Below are 18577 nucleotides of genomic sequence, written 5' to 3' on the forward strand. Positions count from 1 at the left end.
AGTATCTCATTTAATTTGAGAATTAATGATGGAACTCAACTTAAGAAAAAACTGGAAGATGGATATTGACCTTAATGGTTCACAAATGTAAAAAAATAAAATGGATCTAACTTATGATCTGTGAAGCTAGGGTTTGTAACTGAGCTAGGCGATGTAGGGAGGGGTTGCTTTATCCGTTGGAAAAATTCACCCCATCATCGGATGGAACCATGACTAAAGAATATTAAATTTCTGTCAACATGTGAAACATTACTGTATTTTCAAATGTCAGACATTTCTACCTTTTCATGTTTTTGATATCAACACGAGAGATTACTAGAATTTTCCATTATATTGGAAGAAACTTTATGAAATTTAAAAAGTAATTTTTAAAAAATCAATTAATAACATTCTAGGAGTATTTCTCTCTAACACGTTTATGCTAACACAAATATTCTAAATGTTAGCTGACGTACCCAATATACTATTTACCTTTAATCTCTATACTCTGGATCAATTAATTCTAATTCTGGAACTTTTAAACAATCTTAAATTTAATTTCAAATAATTTAAGGTTAACTTTTTTGTTGTAAGCCGTCTTCTATTAACATTAAAAAAAATTATCCTTCTCAATCAATTTTCAATAAAAGTTAATTTTAAGACATTAATTTCAAATAAAGTAAAATGAAAAAAAAAATACAATAAATAAAAATATAATAAAAAACAAAAGAATAATATATTGAGATTACGATATATATAGGAATAGTAATTTATTTTGATATATTTATAAATATTAAGAGAAGTAATATTGATTTAAAAATAATATTGGTATGAAATATTGGTAATAATACTAATAGTATAGAAAAGTAAAGGGGGCGTGTAGGCATACGAATGGCGTGTAGTGCGGCACAAAGGCACGCTGTTGCCTCCGTCGACCGCCAAATCAATCAATCATTATTCATTCCCCTTCTCTTTCTCTTACATTTTTCAACTTTCTTTCTCTCTGAAACTCCTTAGATCTTCTCATTCTCAATGCATTCTCTTCCCATTTCTTCTTCTTTCTTGTTGCTGAACCGTCCCCACTCTTCCTACATAACCTCACTCTTCTCCTCCTGCCATTGATCCATATTAGTTAGGGTTAAACCCCTTCTCCATCATCGTAATGTCTCGGGCGTTGACGCCTCGGAGTTCTGCTTATCTTAGCGCTTTGTCTCAGCAGATTGAGAAGAAGCTTCAGCGGGTCCGTTTTGCTTCACCCCCCTTTTCGTTTTTGTTTGATGAATATCTGAAAATTTCTTTCCTTTGGATTATCCGTACTGTACTGTTTGGATAAGATGGTTTATTCTCTCTCCTTTTTACTGTTTTATGTGAATTTCACTTTCTTCTTTTTACCCTTTTTGGGAATCTATCTGGGGATGATTTATTGCCTGTTGATCGTCATTAACTTGGGATTGATTTATTTAAACTCAGTTCCGGGATTTTTGGAGCCTGTGAATTCAAGTGGGGTTTGTTGTTTTTTGACGATAGAACTTATGGGAATGAAAACTAGATGGTAATGTTAGACCCCCCATTGTAGTAACTTGCTAAAGAGTGGTAAAAGGGGGAATTTGTTAGGATGTGAATTAGTAGTTTGAAGGACGAGGTGTCAACTTTGGCAGGGTTTTGGAATTGTGGGATTAGTGAAGGGTTAGTTAGTTAAGAATGCAGGGGAAGGCTGAGGTAGTCTTCTCTTTGCTTGTTTTTTGTTTTGTTTTTAATTTCTTTTTTGAAAGAAAAACCAGCTTCGATTTAGCAAAATGAATCCAAAATGGTAATTATGGAAAGACTTAACAACCAAAACCCAAAGAACATGGAACTAAACAACTTGGTGCTCCCTCTTAAAACTTTGTTATTCCTCTCCACCAAATACTCCATAATGCCACACCCACATTCCGTGGTCCGTATAGTCTGACTCTTCCCACAAAAAGGCGGGTGGAAACTGAAGACATCTACGTTGTTTCTGCTATGCTATGACAAGGTTGAATATTGACTTTTTCTGTTAGCATGGGGTAGTATCACAATCCATTTCTCAGTTGAAAGTATATGGGTGAGCATCACCTTCCTTATTAGTATAGTTTAGGCTATTGGCAAGCTTTAATTCAGTATAAGATTGATAGTTTACTTTACACTTTGGTTTTCATGAACTTGAGACCTATTCTGATGGACAGTATACCTAGAAAGGTTGAATCCCTAGTGGATTGGTTGAATCCCTAGTGGATTGTGAATAATTAGTTATTAGTTTTAAGATTTATTTATTTATTATTATTATTATTATTATAATTATTATTATTATTATTATTATTATTATTATTATTATTGTTATTATTATTATTTTTAAATGTAGGCATTAGCTTCTTCATCACAGAGGCGAGATGTACTGCAAGAATTATTTGCTGATATAGCGCTAGAAGTCGATGACCGAGCCAAAGGTGTGTTGTGGTAATACAAAATCTTATATTTGACAACAGAAATAGCATGCGGATGAATGTTTTTACTTTTTGTCCCATGAGTTTCTCAAAAATCCTTTTGAACCCTGCTTTTTTATTTTAAAAAAGTTACATACCTGCTACCGGATAGTTTTTTAATTTAAAATTTTATGCTTGTTGATTTCAAATGAATATTGACTGACTTGATCCATGGTTAAATCATGGCTAAATTACAAGTACCCCTGAATGTTTTTCTTGGTTTCAAAAATACCCCTATCCTTTTAGGAGTTGGAATATTATCCTTCATAAAGATTTCAGTACTAACCTTTGAGTAGAAATTGGTTAGAATGCTTGATGAAAATTAGGACCTTGAATGTTGTGGTGGTAACTTGGAATACAAAGTGGGACCCAAATACTGCCACATTGGTCCGAGCTACTATCACACCCGAATCAACTCTGAATTTTCATCTTAAATTCTTTCTACTTAAGAACTGAAGGACACAAATGTACAACTTATTGAATAGATCCTGTTCAAGTAAGGTCGTAAATTCTTTCTACTTCAATTTTAGTTTTGAAACATTTATGATGGTCAATGGTAATTTTCAACTTGTGAAAGAATAAGGGTATCTTTGTAACAAATGACGAAGTTCTAGCTACTTTTTGTAATTTGGCCTAAAATCGTTTAAGCCAACTATTAACATTATTGTTTCTATTACATTTTTGGATTTCAAAAATTATCATTTTTCATCAATTATGCAATGTTATCTTTTTGTGCGCTTCTGTCTTTTCATCTTTTCCAATAAAAGTAGTTACTTCTCTTAAAAATACACACATCTTGCACCAATATTCATAAAATAAAGCAAGTTTTTCTGTTTCCCCTTTAATTAAATAGGGAATTACGTCTATTAGAGTTGATTAATTGAGTACTTCTAACTAGCTTGTCAAAGCTCGTACTAGTTTTATCATTTTACATAGTTTAAGATGAAATTGAGAGTCGATGGTGTTACATATTGTGTTAGAGCACTAGCCACTCATGCTCTGCTTTATAAAGCAGAAATAATTCTCAGCACGGAGGAAGATGCGATTGCACCTGTGGAGCATGGAATGAACGATCCATTATGCTTTTACGATGTTCTTGCTGATTACTATGTTCAAGTGCCAGAAAGCGGGAAACCAATCCTCGATTTGATTGTCAAACTGTGGAGCCAATCATTTACATGTCATATTTTCACCCTCTTATTCCACAAATGGGTGGGTGACCTTGACGATGCATTTTCTTAAAGCTAATGTGATTTTCACTGATAGATAGTTTGTTATTTTGTTTTCCGTCTAAAATTTCTTGAAGAATTTACCCTCCATCTGGCTTCCTTAGTTTCTATAACTAACATTTCTGCATGGATTGTACCTTTATTATCATTATCAAGTGCAGAGTAAGTTCTTCTTTATTGGGTTTTGAAAGCAGTGATTGTCCTTGAAAGTTGTCCGAACATGTCTGCCATTGGAGTTTCTTCTTTTTCTTCTATCTAATTAGAAAGTTTTGGTGCCTGATGGAGATCTATATTGCAGCTCTTTGAAATAGAAATTGAAAATTCTGATGAAGTTCACCTGCGTAATTCATCAGCTCTTGTTCAAGGTGCCGCCAATATCTTCTGGTATGGATTTAACAATTTGTTGTTAACATCAATTTCATTTATGTGGAAATTTTCGTCGTTTTTAAACATTATGCAATCTTCATGTATTGCACTATCATGCAAAGTCTTCCTTTTCATGATTTCTTATTTTTTGTCTAGCATGCGACTCCAAAGTCAGTTAACTGACAATTTATTATGATTTGTTGGTATCTATAGAACAGTCAATAAAAGCATATTATAAGATTTTTCTATGCATGAAATTGTTGATCGTATTACAATATTATTTAAAGGAGCACGGACAGCACAGACACAAGGAATTTTATACAATAACGTCTGTTAAAATATCTATACTCTTACATGGATATAATGAATCTTGTTATACATATCCATGATTCTCATGTTGAAAAGTTGTTTGTATGATGTTTCACATTGAAAACAACATAAAAGAAGTTGATAAAATTAGTTGCCCACTCTACACAGGACCTCTCTTATCAATGTATTTGACAAACGTTGGAAAAGATTAAGAGGATGAAAAGTATTTGAAACTCATTGAGAACAAGTGAACATTACATTATATTCCTAAAAGATACAATATCTTTTCAAAAATGAAACTCAAAAGGTATCTATACATTTATCTAGTGTCAACAATTATTTGAGATATTCTCACTAGTGTCTGACTGGTGTCAATAACGTTTGACATGTGGTCAATAAGTGTTGGCCTTTGTATCCAATTTGTTGATTGTGCTCAAGTCTTAACATTAGAACGTGGTATTTCTTTAGCTTCCAATTTTCATATTGAACGTCAAAGAGTTGCTCCTATTTATCTATCAGTGCTGATAACACACATATTAGATCCGTTTCTGGTTCTGACACTGACCCATGAATAAGTGCCCCCTTTATGTTGTGGTCTTTTCTCTCTTGCATTATGGAGAGGGCATTTGTTTGTTAGTTCCCCTGTATTCTGTCCCATTGCAGAATTGAAACTTTTTAACTGGAATTAGCATTTTATGCATGGGTATTTCATCAGAGATTTCATGATATCATTATTTCATATAGCTTCTGGGTACATATTTATGCTGACATATAATACTACTGACGTTTTAGTATCATTGCAATGACCTTTGTATGCTGATTCAGGCTTGATATTCAAGCAAACACTACCAGATTTAAGTCTCTCTTTCATGTAAGAGTTTGATTCATAGTTTCTATTCTTCTTTCGGTGATATGTCAATGCTTAGTAACTTGTGCTACCTTCATATATATTGACGTTCAGTATCTTCTTGAAGAAGTTGCATTTCAACCCGCCAGATTGAACAAAATTCCCATACAGGTTAGAGTTGAATGTTTTCCTTAATTTGTATGATAGAATCAAGTTATTATGTTTATTTCGCTATGAATATTATAAAATCTAGGTTGTTTTACAGTTATAATTATGTCTTTAATACAGCTGTTTCCAGAGAATTGTTTTGTAATTGACTTCTTTACGTCTTCTCCTCATCCTTTTCTCGTTCTTTTTTGTCAATGGCAGGTTCAAAGAGATCTTTTTCTTTTACTTTCACGGTTCTTGATTTTCTATGATTCAGGTGAGCTTTAGCTATAAATGTCATTTGGAAATCTATTCCGATTAGTAAGGTGACCTTTTTCCCCACTAACATTTTAGAACTTGGGTGCCCACCTGTACAAAATAACCTTGCTGTTTTCAGATGATAAGCTTGAGAGTTTTCTGAAGCAATTTCCTCCGTTCCCAAATGCTATACTGGTTGGTGGTCCAGCTGATTTGTTTGTGATTGAACTTACTGATCAGGTAAAATTTTCGACTTGTTTCTTCTAGAACATCTTTTTTCCTTGAACAATGATCTAGATGATCATATCATATCTATAAACTGCCACTGTTTAGTTTCTTTGATAGTCTTATATCAGTAAATAGCTTGTTATGCTGCTTTTATGGTTAAATACATCTCCAAGTTCCATAACGGTATCAAAATATTACGTTGGTCAGATTCAAAAGTTGAAGGTGGAACCTGTACTGCTGCATTATCTTTCACGCCTGATTGTTCTCCAAGGTAATTGGCTGACTGATTAACATTCTAGAGTTCCTTGCTAATCGTTCAGATTCTAATCGAGGCTATCAATTCGTATAGGTATGGAACTCAGAATGACCACAAGTACAAGGCTAAAAACTTGTTTGTACAGCTTTACCTCTCCCGGTGGTCCCATGTACCCAACCAGAGCTGTTCGACATGCTGCGTGGGATGCTCTGGATTTGCTGTTCCCAGTAAGTTTTGATTAACCCAAAACTCATTCCACAACGGGAACAAGTTTTAAGCATGTTCATCACTTAAAACTTGATAACTTTATGCTTTCTCCAATCTTTCTGAGGCGTGCGTACAATAGCAATAAGTACTGTTATGCTTAGAAAAATTACAAAGTTTGATTAAGGATTTTTGGTACAGGTTGGACGATATCCTAGGCATCTTATAAGCCTATTTTTCAGATTACTGTATCCATGGTACTGGCCCTCATCTTGTTGGAACTTCGTAATATCATGTATAAGGGCAGTATTTCTTTCCTTGTTTCGGCTCATCTTTTCGAGATTTGAGAATCCTAAACAGCACAAGTCTTACTAGGCAAAAAAAAAAAAAAAAAAAAAAAAGTTTGTATATGTACACAGACATCTCTTATTCTGAGGTCATGCTGTCCCCCCTTTTTGCTGGGGTCTGTGTGTGTATGTATCTTTTACCGATTCCAAACCCATCTTGTGATTGATTTCCATTCCATGCTTTTATTGCTAAAATGTTCAAAGAGGAGACAACAGAAAAAAAAAAAAAAAAAAAGAACATTATTTGATTCAATGGAAATTCCCCTTGTTTTATTTCTTCATCAGAGCACAATGTATAAAAAAAAATTTTGGGTGAAATATTGTAGGTTCTGAAGATTTAATAGAATAGTTGGCATTACAAGGTTGAGATTGAGATGTTCCTTATTCTCGAGAATAAATATGAAATTAGATATGTATATTTTGATCTAAGTTAATATTCCATTACTGCTGTTCTCTCCTATTTGGTCTCTTTCAAGATTTAAAACATCTTGAAAATATCTTCTGAACAAGAGTCGACAAGAGTCGAGAAGCAATAAATGTAAGTTTGAACATTATATAGATGTGATTGGTGCTAAGCACCAGTATTGTGGGTATGGAGCATTTATGGTTGTAGTTGAATTGGTCTTCCGATGTGTATATCCATTTATTGACTCGGTGTTGAGTTTAAATAGAGTAATAAATTTGGTAGGGTTTCTTCCACGAAAGAAGTTACAGAATTTTTGTCTGATTTAGGCATGCGCACATCTTGTATAGGTAGCTACAGTTCATTTTGTAATTGTTGATCAACTTTAAATGATGTCATTTAGCCTACATTACGAACAAGAGAAAGCGCTGCAAGTCTCTCAAATGATAGACTAACAAAACAAGACATATCAATTGGTTACTTTTTAGAAAAGAGACTTCCCCTAAAATTGAACCATCATACAACTAACCTTTAGAACTGCTTTGAGGGAAACAATAAGCTATAAAATCCGTCTAATTCTGCTAAAAGAATATTTTGTAGACTTTTCTGTTCGCTAACACGCTTTCTAACAACCTACTTGACATATTACAAGATGTGGTGTTCAAGTTTTGCAAATTAAGTTCCAAAGAGAAGTGAGGCACGTTAGCAATGATTTGGGCAATTTGTAGTCACTAAAACCTAATTCAATTAAAGAAGGATTGGTGAAGAAGCTTTTAGAAGTTATCTTCATAGAGAGTCTACGAAAGTGCTTCCCTTATCATTGAAGAGAGGATTGTTTCGTTTGTTCCATATGCTCTGCATGAAAGGGTTCCTAGTACGTAGTATTCACACCTTGGGTTGGCAGTTTGACCATCCAAAAGTCAGTTATTTTTTAGAACAAACCTAATATCCCTCAATATTTGGAGCTACAAAATGGGTTCGATTGAATTAAGAAATAAACAATATTTGGAGCTATAAAATGGATTACATTCTCAAATGTTTAAATTAAGAAATAAACAAATTTAGAAAGAATGAATTTATAGAATAATGTAATTTAGTACAAATACCTAAAACCAACTTTTAAAAAAATAAATTGTGTGTTTAATGGTTAATGTCCCTAAGTTGGTCATTTTTTTTTGTGACCGTTGTTGGCTTATTTTTGTTAATTGTTTTATAGTAGCCATTACTGGTCGACTTCTGTCAATCGTTTTTATGTTCATTACCGGTCAACAACCAACGACTTTTTTTTGTAATTGTCATAATTTGATTTCTAATGACCATTGTCTCCAATTTCTAATTACCATTTTATGGTGAATGTCCCCAACCACCTCAAACCACCATCCTTGATGGTCGTTGTCAAACTCCTATAAAAATTTCTATAGACAAATCCTATATAAATATATAAATCTTTTACTCTATTACAAATCAAACAAATTTTTGCCTAAAAACACATTTGAAAAAACAAAATTACCTAACACGTGTTTTTGTTTCGTAGAGTTTTTAGGAAAAACCATTTAAATGAAAGTGCACATTTTAGAAAACATTTTTGTCTTAATTCAGATCACTCCCAAGTGGGTCCGCTTTTTTTCTTGTAATGATAATCTAGAGACTAGGGTGTTGGGGAAACAAATAATCTGTTGAAATAATCAAATTGATTTAGAATATTAATCTTAGGTACAAATGTAATTGACCATAAGGCCTATGACTTGAATCCCACTACAAACTCCATAGTCCAAAAAACGTGTTCTCAAAATTCAAAATATTACAACCACATGACTTGGTAGCCAAAATTAATAAGTAGAAATGATCAAAATCATACGTACTTGTTAAAGACATACTTTAGAAGGCAAAAAACGTAGTTGAGAAGATTAAATTACTATCATCTTGAAGGGATAACCACCAAAGAAATAGAGCCATGTTGAAACGCCTTGATACTTAACAAACAATGTTAAAAGTTCCCGAACAAACCATTAGACAGAGAAGACAAGAATCTGAATAATATAGAAACAAAATCTAAGAACTAAAATGTATTACTTTTGTAGCTTCTGGGTCCTACTCTGACCAAAACAGCAATAGAGTTTCTACCCTACAAGTGCAATGGCTGTAGCATAATTCCTCTACTTTATGGCTTTGTAAAGATCTTAAAATCAAAACTAAAATGAAAAACAGAAAAGTAACCCAAAAACTGCAGAATGCCAAAATTATTGTATGGTATATGCCTTTTTTGCTTTCTAATTATCGAATGCAAAATTCTGGACTATTCTCAAACAAAATTAGCAGAAGAAACAAGACTGCAAACCTATAACCACAAGAACGGGAAAGCCACGAACACCAATGAAAAAAAGCAAAAAGCACCATCGATTTATTTCTGGATACCAATTCTAAATGGTTCAGGGGCCTCAGAAGTCGATGCCAACTTCTGAACATTTGAGAATCATCTCCACACCCCTCCCTCCCTCTCCATGCCAACAAAGTAGAAGATCTTAACACATTAGTTTTAAAACCAATCACTGCAATGCAATAAAGTAAAATTTCTGCAGTCAGCATCCAATAATTAAAATGCACAGAAGAGACTATCAGCTACATCTGTATCTATTATTCTAACAAGGAGTTATATGATTTAGAAGCGGTGTACCGGAACTGTCGCCTCAACACCAGATGATGTGGTTGATTTTGTTAGGACCAATACTTCCCATGTCATGGACCCAAATCCTTCCATGTAGACAAGGAGTGTGCGACTTTGCGAGTTCCAGTGCAATTTTCGTGTAAAATAAATAGGATTGAAGCAGATTAAAATAGGTTGGTAATGGGAGATTACAAAATCAAGCATATATGAACACCTCTCTTAATAGTTTACTGGAACAAAACAACAAATCAAGCCCAAACTCCACATCCTAGCAAGGTCTAGCAATTCTCTCAAGGTCAGGGCTTCATGATATGACTCAGAAAATAGAAAAACATGTCCTCATCACATTTATCATCAAGCACCTAACGAAGTTAGGAATATCAAGCCCCAGAAAATGACACCAAATGATTTAATTGATCTGCATCGCTTCTTCATGGTACTTGTCCAAATCCGCATCTAGATCTTCGGCTGATAACTTCTCACCACGACCTCTGCCACTCCCACTCCCACTCCCACGTCCACGCCCTCCTCTTCCAGGACCACGTCCTCGTCCACCACCTTGGTTTCGACCCATTGCACGTCCACTGTTAAAATCAAATGAAAATTTATTAAATTTATGCTGATTAAGAGAATAAATGAATTGAACGAAAAGCCTAGAATTCAGCAAATTCATTCAATACACATCAAATATAATTATCAGCTTGAGGCTTTGTACCAATTGAAGCAAAAATGATAAAAAGGACATGGTCATCCATAAAATTGAAATATGTTAGCAATCCAAATACATAAAAATGTATCGGGTAATGCCTAAAAAGAAAACTAAAAAAGTACACCCAATAATAGTCTATTGTACAAAACATACCCCAAATCAAAATACAACCAAATATCCAAATTTTATCATAATTAAATCACTCCAATCACTTCAATATTGTCCATCTCCAATCATTTGCCCCAGCCTCTTGTATGATCAACGGAGTTCAGAAACTTGAAGACTTGACAACACCACATTCGACTTCCACTTCACTCCAGATTTATGACATTACACTAAATATTTGCCTCATCCATCATTCTCCCATAAATCTTTCAATAAGATAGGTTCACTAGCATAGAATTAATCAAACAGGACTTTCAGCGCCCAGAAACAAAACCATCACAGTAACTTCAATTAAGCACATTGCCCTTATTTTTTAGGGGTAAATGCTAAGGTATTTAGTTGAGTGCACCTTAAAAGTTCAAGCAGCAAACAGTTCCATACTCAAACTATTATCATTTTTCTTTCTTTTTTAAGTTTTTTTTTAAATTAAAAAATGAACTTTCATTAAGAAAAAAATTGAAAGAATACAAGGGCATGTAAAAGAAAGCCCAGAAAAAGAAAGAAGGCAACTAAAGAAAGAGCCTCTGATCAAGTAAGAGAAGACCTAAGGGATAATTACACAAAACACTTTTTGTCACCTGACTCACCAAAACCTACAAAGAGATGCTAAACCTGAAAGGCCCAAACATCACTGCAGGCGTCTCAAGACCTCTAAAATTTTGTTATTCTGCCCTCCAAAAAAGGCCTCATAAAATAGCACACCCATGACAATGCCACAAAAAACTTCTTTATTGCACCCTGAAATCTTTCATCTTCAATTCAATAAACTAGGTCATTAAACTATTCAAATAATCATTATCTAGACTATTTTCTAAAAGGTTTGACATGCAAAAAAGGAACTAAATAAAGTTCTTCAAAAGAAGGAATCCAAATTAAGTTCTTATTTCTTGCATAATGTGGTAGAACTATAACCCTTAATGTCATTCATTGGAGAACTTGAATAGAAATCTTGCAAGTTTTTAGTCCACAAAAAGTAGTGTAGTGATCAAATAGACGAGTTGTAGACTCAAATACCTAAAGACAACAATATGCAGTTCTCCAACAACAAAGTAGATTAATGTGGTTTTCTAAAGTATTAGACAAGGTGCGAATCAGTTGGCAGACAATCACAGTTGTTGAAAAGTACAACTATGAAGTGTAGGAAGCAGCTAATTACATGCCGCAAAATGCAAATTTGAGAAAGAACTGTTGGAAGCACACTACACACGTATCTTGACAAGTTGAAATTGAATATTTTATGTTTGATCTGATGCTTATCTTTTCAAAACTTTTGCCGAACTTTTCAAATGAGTAATGAAAAATGATTTGACTATGAACTAAGTCAGAACAGATCTACAGGACAATGTTAAAAAATCCACGTTACAGCCCAGTACAACATAAGAAAACAACAATCGCTTGAAATTGAATCATGGACTTACATAGTTATTGTAAAGCAAATAAAATTTGTACCAACTTCAGAACGCATACCATTATCTGTGTTATAGATAGTTGCAATTGTAAACTTTAATCGAAAAACTAGAAATAAGAACAAGTGAATTGAAGAAATGTATACCCTCTCGGAAATCCATTATGATTCCCAAAACTAGCATTTGAAGGAGCAGGCACAGCAGGTGTAACGATGTTAGTTCCAACAATCTCCAACTTCATGGGCTTCCCATCTAGCTGAACATTGTTATATCTCTTTATAGCAGCAAGAGCATCTGCTTGTCGTGAAAAAAGAATTTCTGCTGTTCCCTAAGAACAAAAATCACAAAAATGAAACGACATGTCTAAAGATATTAAAGAATCCCCGTGTATTAACACGACTTGAAACACACCTTCGATCTCCCACTTTTATCATAATTGATAGAATACCGTTTGAGATCACCAACCTCAGAAAACAGCTCCTGCATATAAAATTAGAATCAAACCTCAGTAACACATACAAGAGGAAAAAAAAAAAAAAGAAAAAAAAACAACTCTCTCATTTTCGAAATCTCAAATCCAAAACTAAAATACCTTGATATCTTCATTGGAGACACCATAATCCAAATTAGAAACATAAAGCTTGGTGCCAGTTTCAATAGCAGAAGCCCGTGGAGGATGTGAAGGATAAGCCGCACCGTGATCTACAAACATGTCGTGTGACCAAGCCGTCTCTGGCGCCTAAACCCCCATGTTTTTGAAAACATTAAAAAAAATACCCAAGTCCGTTTTGAAAAGAATGAGAAACTGGCAGTAGAAGAAGAAGAAGAAGTAGTAGTAGTAGTAGAAGAAGAAGAAGAAGAAGAATAGGTAGAGGAAGGCGATGGTAGTAAGATTGAGGGAAATCGGGATGTTAAAACCCAAATCCTTCACCTTGGAAGTAGAATAAGGCGTTGCTCTATTAAGACCACGATTGCGAAAGCGGCGAGAAGGGCCTGGTCCAGAAGAAGCTCCGCCACGAGCTCTGAAGTTTGAGGAACCGGATTTCTTGTTGTTCTTGATGATATCATCTAAGCTCATGTCGAGAGGCTCTGCCATTGGTGGTCGTGGATCGGAGATGACAATTTCTAGGGTTCCGATCGAAGGATGTGATGATGTTGTGAGCAAATCAGGGAAGAAGCCAATTGCGAAGAACTCCGTGGTATCAAATTATGGGTCCTTTTCTTCTCTTCCTTTTCTTAAACTATATATTACTTTAATTTCCTTCAAATTTCGTAACAGGTGTCGTGGTGTAGTTGGTTATCACGTCAGTCTAACACACTGAAGGTCTCCGGTTCGAGTCCGGGCGACGCCAATCTGTTTTTTATTTTTTACATTTATGACCCCACTTATCAAAAGAATTTTAATTTGTTACTATTAATTTTAAAATGCATTTTTGCACTTTTATTTGAAAAATTTTATCACTACGTCACAAGTGTTTACCAAATATAATTGTTTATAGAAAATTTAGCAAGCTTGGAATAAATTATATCATCAAAACAAGATAAATTAGTTGGATGTAGAGTAGAATGACACATGATACACTGGACACCAAATGTAATGATAATGAGATATCTATTTTTAATGATATTTATAATACTTTTATACTTTATTAATTTTGTGCCAAACACATGCACTATATTTTAATAACAACAACTTTTTATTTTTAAAATAAAATTTATCGAAAGATATAAGAAGTTAAAATTGAAATGCTCTCTAATGTTTTCCTCTGGTAGAAGAATCATTTTATAGTAAGAAGAATGATATTACAAAATTACTAAAATTTCAAAAGTTTTAAAATCCGAGTAATTATAATTAAAAGTAAAGTCATAAATTCCAAAGTGTTTTTAGTAATAAACAAATAAAGACATTTCATACTCTACCTTCTTCATTTGATTACCTTTAATGGTAATTAATAACTAAAAATCATTTTTATTATAATAAGTGATAAAAAGAAAGAAAGAAAAAAGAATTGAAACAAACATAGATAGTGTTGTGAGGTAGCTTTTAAAAGTTGATTCAAATGACTTAATTGGCAATGTTACGTTTGGTTTAACGATGAGAAAATTATTCATTAAATTAATAATGAAAATGGTTATAAAGGAAGCATAAAATAGGGACAAAAAGTTTTTTATGTATGGTATATATATAGATATAGATTGATGTTTCTCTAGGTTTTTAATTGATCAATTAGTTATATTATTAATTTATAGACATAGTTTGGAGTTAGAGCAAACCATTATACCTTTAGATATGTTTGAAATAAGGAGTTGGTTACTACGGTTCTAAGTTATGATTGTATTTGGATGTAGATTAGTAATAATAATATGTGTTTGAAATATAAACTATTTTAGTTTAAGAAAGTAAATACGGTAGCAAATAATTAAAAGAAATGATGGATGTAAAATAGTGAAAATTGTAGCAAATAGTAAACAATGTAGCAAATGAGAGTTATAAAGTAGCGTTAGTGTAGTTAATTTAGAATTTTTAAATAGCATCTAATGTAGTAAAAGGTGTTTATTATAATTTTGATAGCGTGCCTAGGACATGTTTGATGCCATTACTCTTACCCTGCTTACATAGTTGTTTTCATTTAATTTGAACGAGTTTTCTATTGATAAGATAATTTTCTTTTCCCTATTTTACAAGTTTTTATCAATTTATAAGGATGAAATTCAGATTTCTAAATTTCTAACATTGTTCAAAACTCTCTTTTAACCTTTATCTAAAACTCCATACTAAGGAGATCAAATTTGTAAATTAACGTGTATTTTTTAATTAAAGCTTTCCAATTGAAGCAAATTACAAACGGCCAATTTAAATCCGTGTTAGAATTGAGGATGAAACAAAAATGAAATCATAAAAAGTGAAACACAATAAAAAATAAATTAAATTAAGAAAGTCGTCGGAACATCACCTTGAATTTCGAACTACATCACAATGATTCCAATCCCATTACACATGTCCAAACATCACCTTCTATTTTTGATTTGTTTTGCTTTTTAAAATTTCTTTTAAGAAAACTATCCAAGCTAATTGAATCATTATTCATCTTGCAGTCAACATTAACCACCAATCTTTTGTAGTTCAATAGTTAATTAGGAGGTCATGAGTTCAATCCATGGTGACCATCTATCTACGAGTTTGCTTAACACCAAAATGTTATAGGATCATACAGGTTGTAAGTTGAGGTGCGCACTCACACATATAAAAACAAAACCACCAATCTTTTCCTTTCTCTTTCTTCTTAATAGGTTGCATTTTTGTATGTCACTAAGTTTCTGAACATTTTAAACAAGTAGGGAAGCTAAAAATGAAGCTCATAAAACTACACATAATTAGTATAATCTAAGTTCATAACAATTATAATCTAAGTTCAAAACACAAAGACTATATCTTAAATTTCTTTAAATTTTAGGATCACGCCCTTATCATTTTTAAATTATCATTCATACTCTTCAATATTAAAATCATTTTAAAACAATCATTCAATCAATTTTCCGACTATCCAAAGAAAGGCGAGAAAATGTGACAAGACTCTAAACGATAAAAGTACATCTATACCCGACATGGTTAGTTACACATATCCTAGAGTAAGTTTTTATTTACGCTCGTATTGATAATTAGCTACTTGAAAACTCAATAATCTAGATATCTTTAAAATTTTTGAGTTAGAATAAACATATTGTTACCTCACTTTTGTTATCAAAATAATTTGGGGAAATTGTCAAAAATAGGTTAAAAAAAGAGCTTTAAATGAATTTTGGGACAAGTTTTCAAAAGAAAGACTTTTAGGACAATTTGGGTGTGAATAGACAAAAATGCCCTTCATTAAATTTCTATCGCTCTCTATTGATTTTTCGCCTACCCACGTTCGCTTTCCCTTCTCTTTCGCATAGAACACCTGAAGTAAAAAAAAAAAAAAAAACATCTCCTTTCGTTGGCTTTTGAAATTTCCCACTCTGCTCTTCGAAGATACTCTGACTGTTCGTCTGTCGTCGGTCCTCCAGTGCATTTCGTCGCTTCTCCTTTTCGAACCTAAGAATCAACTTTGAGCGTGCTCTCTTATTTCAGTGAGTTTTATTTGTAACCCATTTTCAATATATTTGCTGGAATTTGTTCCTTTTTCTTCAGGCTTCAATCATGACATCGACTTTGACATCGACCGACGGACCCTTGTACAAGATTAATCCTTCCCATCATTTTTATTCCCTAGTAAGTTGTTTGTCTCATTTGGAAAAGACAACACATAATATTAAGGCCAAACTCAAACCCGATCAATTAGCCTTATTTAGGAAAACAAAGTTTGGGCACTTTTTGGACCTAAATATTGTCTTTAATGGGCCACTCATCCACTACTTACTGTTAAGGGAGGTGGAAGATGAAGGAAATGATTCTATAAGTTTCTTACTAGGGGGCGTTGTTTGTACTTTCGGTAGGAGAGAGTTTAACATCATAACTGGACTATGGGGTCCTAAAGAGGACTATATTCAGTTGGTTGGGAATAGTCGACTGTTGGAGAAGTTTTTCAAAGACAAGGAGTGTGTTTATGTTAGCGACTTAGAGGATATATTTTTGGAATACGAGGGTGATGACGATGATATTGTGAAATTAGCTTTAGTCTACTTTATAGAGATATCTTTGTTGGGAAAAGATAGGCGAACCAAAGTGGACATTGGTTTTTTCAAGATTGCTGATGATTGGAATACATTTAATAATTATGATTGGAGTCGGATTGTTTTTGTACGCACGCTAAGTGCCTTGAAAAGAGCCTTGGACAAGCAATATGCCAAGGGAAAGAAGAAATCAACACAGACAAAAAAATATACTATCAATGGATTTCCGCATGCATTATGACTTCTTACTTCTTACTTCAAAACTTTTAAACGATCGTTTAGTTATTCTGAACGATAGTTTAGTTGTTTTAAACGATCGTTTAGTTGTTTTAAACGATCGTTTAGTTGTTTTAAACGATCGTTTAGTTGTTTTAAACGATCGTTTAGTTGTTGTTTTAACGATCGTTTAGTTATGTTAACGATCGTATAGTTGTTTTTTTAACGATCGTTTAGTTATGTTAAACGATCGTATAGTTGTTTTCAAACGATTGTGAAACCACTTATTTATATATCTATATATATCTTGTGGCACTTCCTAAACTTATTTGTCAAATGTGGAATAGGTTTGGGCATATGAGTCTATACCAACCATCATTGGATGTGGTGTAGATAAAGTAAACGATCATGCCATACCACGAATGTTGAGGTGGGTGTGCCAACAATCACCAAAGTTCCAAACTATAAGCCAGGTGTTTGACTCGCCAATGGTAAGTAGCAAGCAATAGTAACTTATTTAAGGATCGCATGATTTTGTGCTTATTTCTTTGTCCTAAATACATTTGCCTTTTTCTATTTGCAGTTTATAATTAAGGCGGTCATTGAGATGACATCTGAAGAGGAGCAGTTGAAAATTGCTTCAGGTGAACTTTTTGAAAACTTCCGCTCATCTACCATTATTCAGTCGAAGAATGGTGGTTCAAAAAGAGTAAGAGAAGTTGTTGATGATGAAGATGACTTCAAAAAGAGTAAGAAATAGAAGTCCAAGATTAAGATGAAAAAGGTTATTCGGAATCTCCAAGATTGAGTAGCGGTTGTTGAAGGGCAACTTAATAGTATAAAATCAGATATTGACGAATTGAAGGGCATGATGTCAATCATATTGAAGCACATTGGACTTCAAAGAAAGGTTAGGAATGAAACTGTTAAGTGTATTGACGTTAGTTGTTTCATATTTGGTAATTACTCATACGTTAAGTTGCATGTTCTCGCTAATTCATTTTGAGGTTCCATAGGGTGACGAAGGGGACCACAAGGTGTCCGAAGGCTTAGTAGATCATACATTAGAAAGTAAAGAAGTGGATAATGCTAAGACCGAAGATGTTGACACAGGCGGTACCCCTAATTGGTTGAGGATGCCAAAGGAGGATGAACACATTGAAGTTAAAAAGAAGGTTTGGTCCATGTTCTTGCTAATATTGATGTTTAATTTCTATCATTATCCACACTAATGCATTATGAGCTTCCATAGGGCGACGAAGATGTGTTGGAGAAGAAGGTTGATATTGGTTTAAAGGAGCCAATAGATGTCGTTGACGATGAGGACGTCACAGAGATAGAACCATTTCTCACTTAACGACCACACGTTCGGCCCGCCTGTAGGAAGCGTGCAAGTGTTTACCTATCAACCCCATTCACAACTCTACCTAAACGGTCTGTGACATCAACCACCAGCACCTCTCAGTATAAACCAATTGTTTATGATCCTATGCACAAAATACTTGACGTCCATTTAGATAGACTTCAAGCTTGGATTACAGACAAGCGTACAGACGATGAGCTGCGTGAAACCTTTCATGGGAAAAAATCGAAGGCTTTTTTCAGAGACTTGTTTATGTGTCGCCGGTGGTTGGCGGATGAGGTATGAGATTATCTTATCATTTATGCAATTATAGTTTTTTCATT

At 33.6% G+C, this 18577-nt stretch overlaps 2 protein-coding genes and 1 non-coding gene across 4 annotated transcripts; 2 read left to right on the forward strand and 1 right to left on the reverse strand.

The window, feature by feature from the left end:
* The first annotated feature begins 859 nt into the window (after positions 1 to 859).
* On the forward strand, positions 860 to 6950 carry LOC103497213 (uncharacterized). 2 transcript variants are annotated; one of them, XM_008459325.2, is made up of 11 exons: positions 860 to 1219; positions 2363 to 2457; positions 3499 to 3695; positions 4011 to 4096; positions 5213 to 5258; positions 5349 to 5405; positions 5604 to 5658; positions 5779 to 5879; positions 6075 to 6138; positions 6217 to 6350; positions 6529 to 6950. In XM_008459325.2, exons 2-11 carry the CDS (start codon positions 2433 to 2435, stop codon positions 6700 to 6702), a joined length of 939 nt encoding a protein of 312 aa, XP_008457547.1. In that variant the 5' UTR covers positions 860 to 1219; positions 2363 to 2432; the 3' UTR covers positions 6703 to 6950. The 2 variants fall into 2 exon arrangements, with proteins under 2 accessions (XP_008457547.1, XP_008457546.1); XM_008459324.2 differs by having other exon boundaries at positions 861 to 1219; positions 2363 to 2447.
* A 2924-nt stretch (positions 6951 to 9874) lies between these two features.
* On the reverse strand, positions 9875 to 13239 carry LOC103497214 (THO complex subunit 4A). The gene is made up of 5 exons (XM_008459327.3): positions 12954 to 13239; positions 12615 to 12761; positions 12434 to 12502; positions 12169 to 12350; positions 9875 to 10326 (listed from the first exon to the last, which is right to left on the reverse strand). The coding sequence occupies exons 1-5, from the start codon at positions 13116 to 13118 to the stop codon at positions 10152 to 10154; spliced, it is 738 nt and encodes a 245-aa protein (XP_008457549.2). The 5' UTR covers positions 13119 to 13239; the 3' UTR covers positions 9875 to 10151.
* A 61-nt stretch (positions 13240 to 13300) lies between these two features.
* On the forward strand, positions 13301 to 13374 carry TRNAV-AAC (transfer RNA valine (anticodon AAC)). Its single transcript has one exon. It is a non-coding gene; the product is annotated as a tRNA-Val (tRNA).
* The last annotated feature ends 5203 nt before the right edge of the window (positions 13375 to 18577 follow it).

Source organism: Cucumis melo, chromosome 12, assembly GCF_025177605.1.
Source record: "Cucumis melo cultivar AY chromosome 12, USDA_Cmelo_AY_1.0, whole genome shotgun sequence".
NCBI classification, from domain to species: Eukaryota; Viridiplantae; Streptophyta; class Magnoliopsida; order Cucurbitales; family Cucurbitaceae; genus Cucumis; species Cucumis melo.